The sequence below is a fragment of the Callospermophilus lateralis genome, chromosome 16, assembly GCF_048772815.1.
Source record: "Callospermophilus lateralis isolate mCalLat2 chromosome 16, mCalLat2.hap1, whole genome shotgun sequence".
Classification (NCBI taxonomy): Eukaryota; Metazoa; Chordata; class Mammalia; order Rodentia; family Sciuridae; genus Callospermophilus; species Callospermophilus lateralis.
In genome coordinates, this window is record NC_135320.1 from 57,924,001 (window position 1) to 57,940,265 (window position 16,265).

A 16,265-nucleotide genomic window follows, 5' to 3' on the forward strand; every position below is an offset into this window, starting at 1 on the left:
TGAATACTTATTGAGCATCTGCTACATGTTGCATAGGACAACACAAGTATATTTTGCTTTTTTTTTTTTTTTTTTTTTTTTTTTTTGCAGTACTGGAGATCAAACTTAGGACCTTATGCATGCCAGGCCAGTGTTCTAGCAATGAGCCATGTCCCCAGCCCAGGGTGAAGAACACAGTCCCTACCTTAAAGTGGCTCAACCACAACTTCAGGACATAGTGTGCCAAGATGGCCATAAGTATAGAGAGCCATGAGCATACATAGACTAGCCAGTGAAGAAGGCAGGAGCAGTGGAAAAGAACATTCTATATGACACTCTTGTGCCCATTGATGAGTCTCTGGAGATGAGAAGATCACACAAGGGAGACATGCTTGGAATAGCTTTTTTTTTTTTTTTTTTTTTTTTTAACTAGTCTATTCATTCAGAAAGGAAAAGGCTGATTATCGCTGGCTGTTGCCTTCAGCTGGCCAGACTCTGTCTCAAAAGAACTTTGAAGGGCTATGGGAGCCTTGAGATTTTAGGTTCCAAACCAAGAGACCAAAACCAACAGATGGCAGGAATGAGAGGCAGGCGCTGCCTTACCATCTGGAACTTACACAAATTGTAGTAGGCATATCTTTGTTGGCCACCACTTTATTACCCTGGGTTCTGGGCAGGACTTCTCAGGAAACTCTTCCAAACTCCTTAGGCAGCTCTGAACATTCTAGACAGGCGATCACATAGTGTGGCCCACGGTTAACACTTACCCCATGCAATCACTGTCAGCATATGCCATTCTGAGTTCCATCTGTACTACTGCTGTTCCTAATATTTTAAATTACTTTTTTATTTAAAGAAATGTTTTCAAAGGATATCTATTTCCCAATTATGATTGGAAAGCAGGTGAAAACTGCCCTTGCAATACGGATGTCTTTACACATTTTTGCCACTCTGGTCAGGCTCCAGCAGACAGCGCCCCTCCACTCCTTCTACAGAGTGAAGCTCAGACAATTGCCAGCGTGCTGTGGGGCAGGACCTCAAGAGATGCAGATGAAACTAACCTGGCACCTGCAATGGAGTGTGTTACAGGCTGTGCAGGTCAAGGGGATCATATCTCTCGAAGATCTTCTTGAGTACCACCAGAAGTAGGAATAGAAATTTGGGTTAGTCAGTGAACAGATGATGGGATTTAGAGCCTTGACACCTTGATTGGAGAGCTGCTGCTAACATCTGCTAGCTCTGGGGCCTTGAACAAGAAAATGAACTTCTCTGAGCCTCAAGTCTTATGACAGCAATTCCTCATAAAATAAGTGAACCAACAAAACGATTGGCATGACAGGACTGCAGAAGCACTTTGTAAACTCTTCAATTTTCACAAATACCAATTTTATTGAGAATTGAATTTTCAAGACACATGAAGTTGGACATTATCATTGATGAGGGGCTATCATGATCATGGTCAATGTCTTGACCAGTGCTCAATTAAGTAAGCAACTGAAGGATGCCTCTTGCCCCTTTTTCCTGTGTATAAACAACCTGGATAAATGAACAGAAGGCAGGTGTGGTTGTAAGAGCTGGCACAGGATGCAGAAAACCCAGATGCATGATGAGGGCTATCCTGCCATAAACATGTCCTCTAGAAAGGTCGTGGAAAACCTAGACAGCTGGATGGTGGTTCTTCTCTGTCCCTCCTGCCACACCTCAACTCAGCAGGTTTTAAAAGGTCAGTACACTCCCAACTACCACCACCTCAGCATCGTGCCCACAGTGTTCCATATTGGCCTTTCTTGACCCACCCCCACATGTCTTCTGCCACCCAAATCCTTGCCCTGTGCCTTTGGTGACCCCTGCTCCAAAATCAGTCCACTCTGTCCCTCTACTGCCTCTGTTATTGGAAAGTACTTTGCTCTGGGAACTTTTTTTCCCACGCAGTCCTCCTAAGAGATTTTTTAGTTTCTCATATGTCTATGGACTCCCAAGTCTATGAGGGAAAGTAGGGCTGGATTCTCAGTGGTCACACTGCTACCTCTGGACCATGAGTACCCCATTCTTTTGTAACAAATACGTTTGAGAATCACAAATCATCTCTATTCCCCTCTCCTCCTCCTGACAATATCCCTCATTCAGTGAAGACCTAAATATCTGGCTTCAGAAACATTCTTATTCAAAAAGGACATACACATAATGATGTAGCAATGATAGTTTATTTTAACATACTAAACCAAAAATTAACAACTTCTTTCTTTGAAAAACATATGAATTCTGTACATGTGGGGTTGGTTTAAGTGACCATAATGTATTTTACCAAAAAACAAATTGTTATAGCCCATCTTATAAAGATTTCTATATAGAGAGTAGATGCTAAATAATTTTGCTGAATGATTTTTAAAAATCTACATATAGTTGTAAAATAGTTAAGTTCATAAATTAAGAATACTGTGAATTAACTGTACAAAAGAATCATTCTCTGATCTTCCACTTTTACACATATTTTCTTTTACAGAATTCAATGATTAAATCCTCTCTTCTAAGGTTCTAAGAATATTCTTCAAACCTACAGCAGTTTACAAATGAACAGACCACTTAAAGGGAAATGGTGAAAAAAGGATTTCATTTCTATGCTACTCATTCAGAATCTGCTGAGTTGGCCACCCATTCACTCAACCTGGTTCGAAATCTTGATACTTGAATATAGGTTTGATTTGGCTTTCATGCAGCCCATCAGCATTCATGACATTTAGCTCTTAGCTTAAGCTGTACAAAGGAAATCTGGAAATTCTACGACAGTGATGTTATCATACTTAAATGCAATATGCAAAATTCTGAAAATTAAATAACTTATTTTTAAAATATACATACCACAATCTTTTTTTCAGTAATCACTTTTTCCATGTACAAATGAAAAAAAAAAAAGGCAAAAGAAGTAGAATAATCTGGATATTCCAAAATAAAATGACTATAAAATTTTTATTTAATAAAACATGGTTGAGGTACACTTTTATTGTATAAGTAATTGTTAATTACTTTATATAATTGGACAGCAAAATCCAGCCCTGTCTGAAAGCACTGGGTCAAACTGTCTTTTTAAGTCCTTCCAGGCCATGATTCTTCATGCTGCAATAAAATATTTTTTAATAAGTGCAATTTATCATAGAACTATGTATGCACTTTTATGTTCCTAAATATAATAAACTTAATTGTAACTACCACAGACATGATTTAAATATATGTGTTATAAAGAGAAACAGTATAAACATACTCAATTTTTCTTGTGAGATATTAAAAAGGGATTTCATGTCATGATTCTGAAAAACCTAAGAACAAAAGTACTGAACATAATAAATAAATACGCAACCTAGAGGCATTAAAAATGGTCTAAAATACTGAATGTAACAAAATCCAGTGTATTAAAGTTCAGTATTTTAGTATTAAGCATTCTTCCCCAAATGCAGTTACATAAGCTTCACATTAAGGCACCTGTCATTCCATGTAAGAAAGATCTGGATTCAAATAAAGGCAAAATGCCCTATAAAACTTTTATTCTTTCATTTTGATACCTTTATATATTACCAGCTTTAAATAATTTTGAACAGTGTAACTTATCATAGATATATAAATATCTTTGAATATAATACTTGAATATAGTTCAAATGGTTCCCAGTGGTATTTTGAGACTCTAATTAAAGACTGTCTATATATTAATACTGTGATACTATGTGACATATTAATTAACAAGGAAATAGGTAAAAATCAAATCAAGATGGATGGAAAAGAACCAAATTTAAGAGATATGACAACCTCTAAAAAAATTATACCGTAGGGACAGTGACTATGAGATCTTGATCAGCTTTTTTGAGACTCACTCTCTCCATCTGTAATGTTTCAATAATAGCTCCCTATCAAGCTTAGAAAGCTTTTGTGTGATCAAATGAGATGATGTAAAAATAAAAACACTTGGCAAACTGAGAACAAATAGAATTATGATAATCAGAACATCTCAAGTTTGATATTCTAATAATAAAAATTATGACCTTCATTCATCACTTGAGAACTCCAGTTTTGATCAGTTAGTTGATGAACAGAAGCAAAAACTTATACAGAGAGAAAATCTCTCAATTTTTCCAGAATTTTATAAAGTACACTTGGCTGTGAATAGGAAGCTACCTCTTGATACTTCCTAAAACTGAAGAAGGGGCAGACTGCCCAGACAGACTGCCCAGGCTCTTGGTCTTTACTCTGTTTCCATTAAAGAGACTTCCATCTCCCTCACCATCTGTTATCATGCAAGATACATAGTTTCATTGAAAGACACTTTCCTTTAATAGCATAGAAAAATTTTAAGGATATTAAGAAACAACTGGAATCAGTCTTGGATAACTTCCTCAGCTTGATACAAATATGAAAGGATTCAATAATATCTATCAAATTTTCCCTTTGTTAGTCCATTTCCTGTATGTAGAAGTGATTCTAGGCCAGCTTTTCCCAGTGTATGTTCTGAGGAACACTAGGTGAAGGGGTATATTAAGAGGTGAAAAACAGATCTGTGTTGGGTATGTTTGAAATATACAAGGAGAGATTAGTGTCTGGACTGTAGACTTTCTCAGTCTTTGAAGTCTCACATATACATTCTAAAGAAAGATGGAGAGTACCACATTTCCCAAATTCATCTGACCTTCAAATCCCTTTTACACACACACACACACACACACACACCAAAAAAAAAAAAAAAAAAAAAAAAATCTAGAGGGGCTAATAGCTCTGGGAATATTCTTTGGGAAATGCTATTCTAGCCAATTCATCCTGGTTCTAAACATTCCAGGGCTAAATCTGGCAATAGTTACCATTTTATTTCTGAAATAGAAGAATCATTTTGCTTTCAAGGTCAACCACCATGATAACCTCCTAGATTCTACTCTATGAGTATCCCTTCCAAAGCAACTAAGAACTAAATTTCCTTTCTACTGAGAAATTCAATGAAGTTATTCTCATGTAGATAATTATGTCTTTCTAAGGAAATTCTTATATTATTCTCCCAAACATTAAAAATAGGGATCTAATTATTTCTAGATCTTAGGACCCAGAATCATAACTATTTGAAAGAGAAGACATTTTATCATAATATCACTCCAATTAACCCTACCAATAATAATGATAGTGGTGATAGTATTAACTAAGCACTTGATCCTCATATTACTCTATGAGTTTAGGATCTATTATTATACCTATTTTAAAGATAAGTACTCTGAGGTTTACAGAGATTAACTGATCTGCCAAGAGTCACACAAAGGAGTAAGGGCAGAACCTCAAACCCATATCTGACCCTTCACCCCAAACTCTTAACCACTAAATAATGCCATCGTATATTCTAGTAACAATAACAAAAAAGCAATTCCTATTGTACAGGAAAATTAGAGTGTATTTATATAAATTCAATGTAATTAAAATTTTAGATTTCCTTTTGATCAAATTCCCATTTCTTTAAAGTAAATATGTTAAGTTTTTTTTAAGTAGAGAAAAATAGACTATTATTTACCAATAAAGGCTACAGGGTCTTTAAATAGGAGAAGGTTTTAAAAATCTGCATCCAAAGTGAAGACATTATCTGTGGTTTCTGCCATAACGGCAAAACGCTGATACTCTGAAACTCGTTTCTCGAAGAAATTTGTTTTCCCTTCTAAAGAAATGTTTTCCATAAAATCAAAGGGATTTTCTGCCTGAAAAATCTGAAAAGAAAAGACACATTATTAGATATTCTGAAGAAGCCAAATAAATGATATCCTACAACAATGGCAAAAATGACAATCAATCAATTTTATTTTTTTATTTTCCTCTCTGGAGATTCTTTTTTTTTTCTTTTGGTGCTGGTTCAAACCCAGGGTCTCATGCATGCTGAGTACTTGCTCTACCACTGAGCTATAACCCTAGCATACTCCAGTATTTCCTTTTTTTTCAGTTCAAGTATATTTTATTTATTTATTTATTTATTTTTAATGTATTGGTTCTTTTTAGTGATACATGAATAACAAATAGAATCCATTTGAGCTTAGATTTCCCAACACCTTTCTAGTCACCTACAGGGTCATATTGTTCTCCTAAGGTCTGGAGGCACTGAAATATGACCTAGTCAACAATCAAGCTTGACAAATTTTCATGAGTGACATCATCTACTAACCTCCTCCAAGAATACCTTTGGTATTCTAATAAACAGGAAATATTTCAGGAAATGAAATATCTAATACTAACCCAAGGCAATGTTCTCATGGCTTGCAAGATTCAATACATCATAGAAACTACAGGCATTTTTTCATAGGAATTACTATCAGGTAGTCATCTATACACAATCTACAAAATATTAAATTATCAACAATGTCCTGAGCTCTTAAGTATGTTTCTTAGTTCATAACAGAATACATAAGGTCAAATTGACCTTAACAGGTCATAATCAGGAAAGATAAAATTAACTCTATCCAGAGTGACTAGATATCTGCAAACAAAGTCCATTTCCTGTATGTAGAAATGATTCTAGGCCAGCTTTTCCCAGTGTATGTTCTGAGGAACACTAGGTGAGGGGGGATACATGCTGGACACATGCTGACAAGAAGTTTTTTCACTACTGAATTAAAGAAGAAGGGCTGGAAATACAGCTCATTGGAAACATCTCAGTGATTCACAAGGTACAATAAAAAAGGATTTCTGAGTTTAGGAGTATGCAAGCAGGAATTACAAACATCACAGATGAGAATAGATTCAAATAATTCAATTTTTTAAATGGGTAAAGGATCTGAATAGACACATAGACATTTCTTCAGAGAAAATATACAAAAGGCCAATAAACACATGAAAAAATATTCAACATCACTATCCATTAGGGAAATGCAAATCAAGACCCCAATGCTAGAATAAGACAGATAACAACTGTGGGTGAGGAGGTGGAGAAATGGGAACCCTCGTATACTAGTGGGGATGTAAAATTGTGCAACAACTTTGGGAAATAGGCAGTTCTTCTTATGATTAAACATGGAGTTACTGTATGATACAGCATTCTCAGCCCTAGGTATATATTCAAGAGAAATGAAAACATATGTTACAGCAGCATTATTCATGATAGCAAAAAGTAGAAGTAATGCAACTCTTTATCAACTGATGAATGAACAAATAAAAATTCCATATAGTCATATAATAGAATACCATTTAGTCATAAGGAGTAAATAAGAATTGATGCATGCTACATTGTGAATGAATCTACTAAGGAAAGAAAAGAGTTACAAAAGTCATGCATTTAACAATTCTATTTATATGAAATGGAATACACAGAAGAGTCATATTTATAGAAAGAAATTAGATTACAGATTGCCTAGGAGTGGAAGGGATGAGGGGAAAGAGGGGGTGGCTGACTGTTAATAGGGTAAACTTTCTTTCTGATATTATAAACACGTTACCATGTTCTAAAATAGATTGTTGTGAAGATTGCACAACTGTGAACATACTAAAAACCACTTAATTACCAGGTGGGATAATGCACACTTGTAATCCCAGCAACTCAGAAGGCTGAGGCAGTAAGAAGGCAAGTTCAAGCCAGTCTCAACAACTTAGTGAGGCCCTCAACAACTTAGTGAGACCCTGTCTCAAAAAATAAAAAGGGCTGGCAGTGTACCTCAGTGGTAAAGCACTCTTGGTTTCAATCCCAGGGCTAAAAATAAATATAATAAAACAACTATACATTTTAAATGGGTGAACTGCATGTTATATGATTTATATCTAATATATATATAATAAATCTGTAAACATAAGTGCACATATGTATGTATATGTATGTGTGTGGGTATATAAAGATATATAGATAAATAGATAGAGTACTCATATGCTGTGTGTGGCTGATAACTGAATCCTGTGAAACTGCCTCTCAGAGAGAGTGAAGCTGCAAGACACAGCAGAAAAGACAGTGTACCAATAACATATTCACTGGATTTTAGAAACAGGGAACTTCAATAAATTAGATCTGAATCATTTATGACTTGGACAAGGTAACCAAGCTAAATTAAGCAGCTTGTTTTTAACACATAGAAAATTTTTAATGTTTTTTGACTAATCTGTAACTAAGAGAAGTTGATAACATCAATAATGTGACTTCTATTTAAGAAATTGTTAAAATGGCTGGGGATGGGGCTCTGTGGAGGGTGCATGCTTAGCATGCCCAAGGCCCTAGTATTCAATTCCCAGCACCACAATAAATAATAATCATAAAAAGAATCCATTAAATGATGATCATTTACTCAAAAACTGTGAGTATAGAATAATTGTTTTCATGCTCCTTGGGTTCAAAATTTAGTTCATGTGCTTGAGATTGTTTTCTTAATATTCACATGAACTTTCTGAAAACCTCTCTGGTTGCATTCTACAAGCTTTGAAATATAGTAATCTTACTGTTATATTTTCAAAGTTTATTTTATTTTTTATTTTTTGGTACTGAAGATTGAACCCAAGGGTGCTTAACCACAGAGCCACATCCCTGGCCCTTTTTTAATGTTTTTGAGACAGGGTCTGACTGAGTTGCTAAGTGCCTCCATAAGTTGCTGAGACTGGCTTTTTTTTTTTTTTTTTTTAATTTGTTCCAATCAGTTATACATGACAGCAGAATGCTCTTTGATTCATTGTACACAAATGAAGTACAATTTTTCACTTCTCTGGTTGTACCCAAAATATCTTATCTCATACAAAATAAGAGGTTTGTGCAATTTCTGATTTTTCATTTATGCAATCAAATATGTACCTAGTGTAATAAAGTCTGTCTCATTCCACCATCTTTCCTACATCCATTCCCCCTCCCTCCCTCCCTTTGCCCCATTCAAAGTTCCTCCACTCATCTTATGCCCCCCGCCATTATGATAAGCATCCAGTTATCAGAGAAAACATTTGGCCTTGTTGTTTTGGGATTGGCTTACTTCGCTTAGCATGATATTCTCTAACTCCATCCATTTACCTGCAAATTCCATGATTTTATTCTCTTTTACATGTATATATACCACAGTTTCTTTATCATCTATTGAAGGGCATCTAGGATGGTTTCACAAAGGCTATTGTGAATTGTGCTGCTATTGATGTGGCTGTGTCCCCGTTTTTAAGTCCTTTGGGTATATGGTGAGGAGTGAGATAGCTGGGTCAAATGGTGGTTCCATTTCAAGTTTTTAAAGGAATCTCCATACTACTTTCCAGATTAAAAACTATTTTGAATGGTTGTACAAAATGAAAAATTTACTTTTGCCTTTTCACTTTTCTTTTTCATCTCCTCTGCCTGACAGGTTTGCAATAGTTTCAGAATCTGACCTTGTACAACCTTTAAAATAAAATTCTAAAGTTAAAACAAAACAAAACAAAACAAAACAAAACAAAAAACTATTTTGAAAATCCATACTCTAGTAAAACAGAAAATCCTGAGGCTAGCTTTAAACTCACGACCCTCCTGCCTTGGCCTCCCAAGCCACTGGGATTACAGGTATGTACTACAGCACCTGGCTCAAAATTTATTTTTTAATTTTTAATTTCTCTCTCGCTCTCTCTCCGCCTCCCCCTCCCTCTCACTCCCTTCCTCATTTTGGTGCTAAGCACACTACCACTGACTACACCCCTCGCCCCTTTATTCTCCTTTTGAGGAATACTTTTTCCATTTCTAAGTAGATGGAACTCTTTGGCAACCTTTTATTGTTAACCTTTTGTATCAAGTTTTTTGCCTTCAAAAATATAAGAGGTTTGATTTTTGGAATTTATTCAGATATTTTGAAGACCCAGGAGAAAATTTATACTGAGTTTAGATTTTCTTCTGTAAGAATAGGTATATCAAGTTCCCAAAAGAAAAAACTGAACCCAAGGGTCAGCAGTTTTCCCAATAAGTAAGAGATCATGGATATGAGGATATGGTGGAGGTTAAAGAACAATGAATTCACTTTAAGGTTTACATAAGCAAATTAATTTTCCTAAAACCAAACATATCAGTAAAAGTTACTAACAAATAGAAAGGGTCTTGCAACTAAAACAATAAAATAAAATGGTTTGTCTTTGTCTCTCTCTCTCTCTCTCTCTCTCTCTCTCTATATATATATATATATATATATATATACACACACACACACACACACATACATATAGACAAACCATTTTATTATTATATATATATATTTTTTTTTTTCATTTTTAAAATTTTTGGTACCAGGGATTCAACCCAGGGGCACCACTGAGCCACATCCCCAGCCCTTTTTATTTTTTATTTTGAGACAGGATCTCGCCAAGTTGCTCAGTGCCTCCCTAAGTTGCTGAGGCTGGCTTTGAACTTGCAATCCTTCGGGCTCAGCCTCACAAGTTGCTGGCATGGTTTATCTTAAAAAAAATTGCCACCACTTGACATTTCAATAAGTACTTCTGCGGTTACCATAACAGAAATGCACTACCAAAAGAAGTAAAGACTGCACCTAACATTGTGGATTTTATAAGTTTTATCATTAAATATAATTTAAACTTACAATTCCAAACTAAAAAATTAAAACTTACAATTTCTACTTACCATGTAAGAACATAGATACAGAACATAGTTAAGCAAGGCCCTAAAACTTGTTTTACAAAAGCATTTTCTATGACCATTTCACTTACATTGAGTACAAAATGACCATTTACTGTGCATTATTGTGTCTGAGATTATTTTAAGTGTTTTAGGTATCATCAACAATTATTTGTGGGATTATTATTATTTTTTATTTCCACTTTATGGATGAAGAAACTGAGATAGAGGTTAAGCAACTTGCCAAAGGTCACAAAGCTAGAAAGCAGTGAAACCAGGATTCAAATCTAGGTAGTCTGATTGCAGGCTCCATCCCTTGTGAGTCATGTGAAAACCAAACATCTTTATAAAATTCAGGTACATTATCTCTGATATACAAAATAAGAGAAAAAAACTTATACACAACTAATTTCAAAGAGTCAAATCAGGAATGGGAGCATAGCTCAGTGGTAGAATACTTGCCTAGCATGTGCAAGACCCTGGGGTTGATCCTCAGCACCACAAAAAAAGAAGTTTAAAAAAAAAAAGTCAAATGATGACATTTAATGTCTTCCTAGTAACTATCCCCTATCTAACTTGCCAAGTAAACACGTAGGAGTTTATAAAAGGATAAATTTAAATGTAGATCAAATAAAATTACCTGAACATAATTCTATTAAATTATACCTGCAGTATTACAAGGTAATGTATTGAACTTATTAGTGCTAATATTTGCCAGTTTCCTGTTTCTATTTTGAATTTCATTTTAAATTTCAAAGGATTTTGTAAAACCAATTTGTTCATACAAAATACATTTCTGCCAGTCAAAAATGGCAGCTACTAAGAATATAAACAACAATAAGTGTTGACAAGGATGTGGGGGAAAAGGCACACTCATACATTGCTGTTGGGACTGCAAATTGGTGCAGCCAATACAGAAAGCAGTATGGAGATTCCTTGGAAAACTGGGAATGGAACCACCACTTGACCCAGCTATCCCTCTCCTCGGTCTATACCCAAAGGACTTAAAAACAGCATATCCATATGTGGACATAGCCACATCAATGTTTATAGTAGCACAATTCACAATAGCTATGATTGCGAAACCAACCTAGATGCCCTTCAGTAGATGAATGGATTAAAAAATGTGGTATATATACACAATGGTATATTACTCAGCAATAAAAAAGAATAAAATCATAGCATTTGCAGGTAAATGGATGGAGTTGGAGAAGATAATGCCAAGTGAAGTTAGCCAATCCCCAAAAAAACAAATGCCGAATGTTTTCTCTGATATAAGGAGACAAATTCATAGTGGGGTTGGGAGGGGGAGCATGGGAGGAACAGACGAACTCTAGATAGGGCAAAGGGGTGGGAGGGGAAAAGGAGGGGGCATGGGGTTAGAAATGATGGTGGAAGGGGATGAACACCATTATCCAAAGAACATGTATGAAGACACGAATGGTGTGAATATACTTTGTATACAACCAAAGATATGAAAAATTGTGCTCTATATATGTAATATGAATTGAAATGTATTCTGCGGTCATATATAACAAATTAGAATTTAAAAAATTAAAAAATACATCTCTGTCATGAACATTTTAAAAGTAGAATTATATATTATAAATGCTTTTGTAAAACATTTTAGGGGCTTTACTTAACTGTAACATTTACCTGGTAGTAAAAGGGTGGTTTTGAACACCTTACCTTTGAGAATCCCAGTTCCACAAGTAATCTGTCAGCTACAAACTCAATATACTGTTTCATCAAAACACAGTTCATCCCAATGAGGCCAACTGGCAAGGCTTCTGTTAAAAACTCCTGGAAGGTAAACAAAACCAGAATAAAGTACAAAGACAGAACAATAAGGTATTTTCCAAATAGAGAGAAGGTTTTGGTTTTATTGACATTCTAAGACAATGATTTTGCTCAAGGAAAGTGTACTAGGATAAATTGTTTCAACATGGAAAATGATCACCACTGTTGCTTTGTTCTGAAATACCTAGAAAAAGATTCACCAAAGATGATCATTATGGGAAGCATGACTATGAAAGAGAGGTGGGAAAGACAGAAAACTCAATTAACAAAGAATATGAGATAAAACAGAAATGGATTAAGGGTTGGGAGATAAACTGAACTCTACATTCAAAGACAATGTTAATAGATAAAAAACAAAAACATATTAACCACATGCTTTCCTCCTTCCAATATGAAAACCATGCTTGTTAAACTACGCAATGTTTTTAAAGCTAAGCAAATTTTATTTTTAAACTAATTTTTTCTTTCTTTTTTTATTTTCATCTATTTATTTATTTATTGTGTGTGTGTGTTGGCGGGGAGGTTACTGGGGATGTGTGTGGTCCTGGGGATTAAATCCTGGCCATTGTACATTCTAGGCAAGCACTCTATTGCTCAGCGTCCTGATAAACTAATTCTTTAGAATAAAGAATTAAATTAAAACACATTTTAAGTAGAACATCTAGCTTTTTGTAATCAGAAATCTTTACATACCATAAATTAAGTTTTACTATTCAATAATTCATTTACTTATTGATCTTATAAACTGTATGTGATTCATGTCAGGTGCCCTGTGAAGTTATTGAGAATAAAAAAAGAAACCACAATTGTTGGGCACAGTGGTGCACACCTATAATCCCAGAGAGTCAGAAGGCTGAGGCAGGAGAAACAAGACTACCCTGGGCAACGTAAGTAAGACCCTGTCTCAAAATTTAAAATTTTAAAAACAGCTGGTGGTGTAGCTCAGTGGTAGATGATCCCTGGGTTCAACACCCACTACCACACACACATACACACACACACACACACACACACACACACACACACACAAATAGAAAACATCATCATCATCCAGTAGTCATTAAATTTAAAAACATAAAGCTATAACAAATAAAATAGTTTGTTATACCATGAAATTTGACAGATAAATCAATGAGACAAATAGCCTTAAAGCAGATTTTACTTATACAGAAAACCTTAAAATATAACAAACACTGATTTGTAAACAAAATTATAAACTGACACGAAAATTGTAATACATCATGAAATCAGCATCTTGTAGGTAAAAACAAATATAAGCAGGTTTATATAGTCAATTTGACAGTACAAGATGATGATTTCATGAATCAAATATAATAATGCTAAAGTGGGCACAGTAGCACATGCCTGAAGTCCCAGCAATTCAGGAAGCTGAGGGAGGAGGATCAATTGAGCCCAGGAGTTCAAGGCCAGACTGGACTGTATAGCAAGACTGTCTCAAAATAAATAAATAACACTAATAAAATAATGGCACAAACATCAGAAAAAGCGAGATGTGCTAAACTTTCTAAATTTCCCTACTTACCTGCTCAATTTTGACAGCATTAACAATGATCTCCCTCACTCTTTCTTCTGAAGGCTTATTTACTAAGTACTGAAACATTAGGCAAGCAAAGTCACAGTGAAGTCCCTGAAATAGAAGACAAATGCCATTGTTAAAGCTTTTAATCTGCTATTTGCCCACAGTGATGCATACTGTATAAACATTGTGTAAACAAATCATATAAAATAGATTCTAAGAACACAATGTGGAAATTTATAGGGAATTAAAGAGAAATTAATAAGGCCAAGAACTTCTTTCCTTCAAATCTCATTAAATGCTAATTCAATAACTTATAATAAAAAAATTCACTGCCAGAAAATCTTAGTTCACCAACATTAAAGAAGAATTTATTTACAAACAAACCAAGAAAAAATATATACAACCAAAAGCATTTTGAAAACGAAAACAAGATGAGAAGAGCCAAAATAAAAATTCATTAATCCTTAAATGTCAAAAAAATTAAGGGATGATTGAAAAATAATAAGTAGTATTTAAAAAATGGATGAAACTCAGAGATATTTCAAAAAGATATCTCAAGAATAGCTCAAGATAAAAATGAATTCAGTACAATGATAATGGAAACTAAAAAATAATAAATATCATCTGAAGCTGTAAAAAGCAGAAGTGACATTACTATTAACTAAATCAAGAAAGAAAATAAACATATGAAATGCCCCTGAGAACAAAATAATTATGCAAATACAATTAATATTATAAAATCTTCAGTAAATGGAGAACAGACAAAGAAAGTCAACCTATAATCAGGATTCTGATATACAGAACAGATGGAGCAAAGCTGAAAATCAAAAGAACAACAAAAGAAAATTTTCACAAATTCAAAACAAAACTAAACTAAAGGGCCATACATAGAAAAATAATGGAATTCCCAGCAAAATTTACATGATAGCAAGGTAAAATCAATTAACATTTGTAAATTACAAAAAATAATAATAATTTTGTAAGCAACCAAAGAAGGGAAAGGGGAAAAGGAACATATATTTTAAATGATTACAAGTAAGAGTTGCCTCGGTTTTTATAAATGAATCAACAAAACTCAAAGACAATTCAAAGATCCCTAAATCAAAGGTTGTTATTACAAGGATTATTTACCTTATAAATTCCCAGAAAAAAAAAACTAAAAGAAAAAAAAAACCACATCTCTTTTAACAACTAATCTTAGAAAATTTACTAGTGAAATGTTCTTTTTCTGCAGACTTGATTCAAGAAGAATACTTCAAATTACAAGAGGGTTTATGTCAAATAAACTACTGAAAGATGTTAAGGAAAGAGTTGACGAGAACTGACAACTAGCTACCTATTACAGAGACCAGTAAATAAAAGGTAGACACTCATAATTGTCAAATCAATAAATGAATAAAACTAATTTTGTGTTTAAAGAATTTCAATCAAAATCTTAGTGGGATAGTGGGCGTGTTGGTAAGAAAGAATGAAGGACCTTTGGATTGTGCAGAGGGAGTGAGGGTAGGGGTGGGGCTGTGGGGATGGGAAGGGTGGTGGCATGAGACAACATTATTACTTCATTTACATGTATGATTACACTGGTGTTGTGACTCTGCACCATGTACAGCCAAAGGAATGAGAAGTTGTGCTCCATTTGTGTACAATATGTCAAAATGCATTCTACTGCCATGTATAACTAAATAGAACAAATTAAAAAAAAAATTTTAATCCCAGTGGGATTTTTTTTAATTCAAAAAATAAAAATCTGGAAGAATAAATGGTTAGGTCCACACAAGAATACTTTAAAAAGGAAAGTTTTCAGATTTATTCTACCAATTATTAAAATATATAACTACAATAAATTAGAATAGCTTGTATGGCATCATAAAAAAACTTACTCTAAGGTAAGTCAATGAAGCAGAAAAAATGAGACAGATTTTAGTATAATAAAATTTTAATATGTAATAAAGAAGACAGAAGTTGGTAGAGAAAGGATGGATTACTGGAAAGAGAAGTGAAAGTGTTTGAACTAAAACTAAGCTAAATTTTAACTTACTCTATATCATACTGCTTTTATACTAAATTCTATGCTTATACTAAACAAATTCCAATTGTATTAGAGAATTAAATGTTAAAAAAATCAAGAAAAAAATGCGATAATTTAGGGCTGGGGACATAGCTGAATTGGTAGAGTGTTTGCCTTGCATGTACAAGGCCATGGGTTCAATCCCCAGCACCACAAAAAAAAAAAAAAAAAAAAAAAAAAGTGATTATTTAACTTTTTTGGGAGTAGATCAATAAAATTTAAGATTTTTTTTTTTTGGGAATACTGTACTCAGTTTAATGTAATAAAATACCCATGACTGCTAAATTGCTACAGTGAAATTTAAGATTTTTATATGTTAACAGAAAAAC

The 16,265-nt window shown here is 34.1% G+C and overlaps 1 protein-coding gene across 4 annotated transcripts in view; it reads right to left on the bottom strand.

Moving 5' to 3' along the window:
* Positions 1–2,164: 2,164 nt before the first annotated feature.
* The window catches only part of Rrm2b (ribonucleotide reductase regulatory TP53 inducible subunit M2B), a 39,986-nt gene continuing 25,885 nt past the window's right edge, over positions 2,165–16,265 (bottom strand). For 3 of the 4 annotated variants that reach the window (XM_076835464.2, XM_076835465.2, XM_076835462.2), the window contains exons 7-9: positions 13,872–13,976; positions 12,218–12,331; positions 2,165–5,702 (exon numbers count right to left, since the gene is read on the bottom strand). In XM_076835464.2, the coding sequence (XP_076691579.1) occupies positions 5,550–5,702; positions 12,218–12,331; positions 13,872–13,976 (372 nt within the window). In that variant the 3' untranslated portion in view covers positions 2,165–5,549. The remainder of the gene's footprint in view (positions 5,703–12,217; positions 12,332–13,871; positions 13,977–16,265) is intronic. The other variant, XM_076835463.2, reaches the window with a different exon arrangement.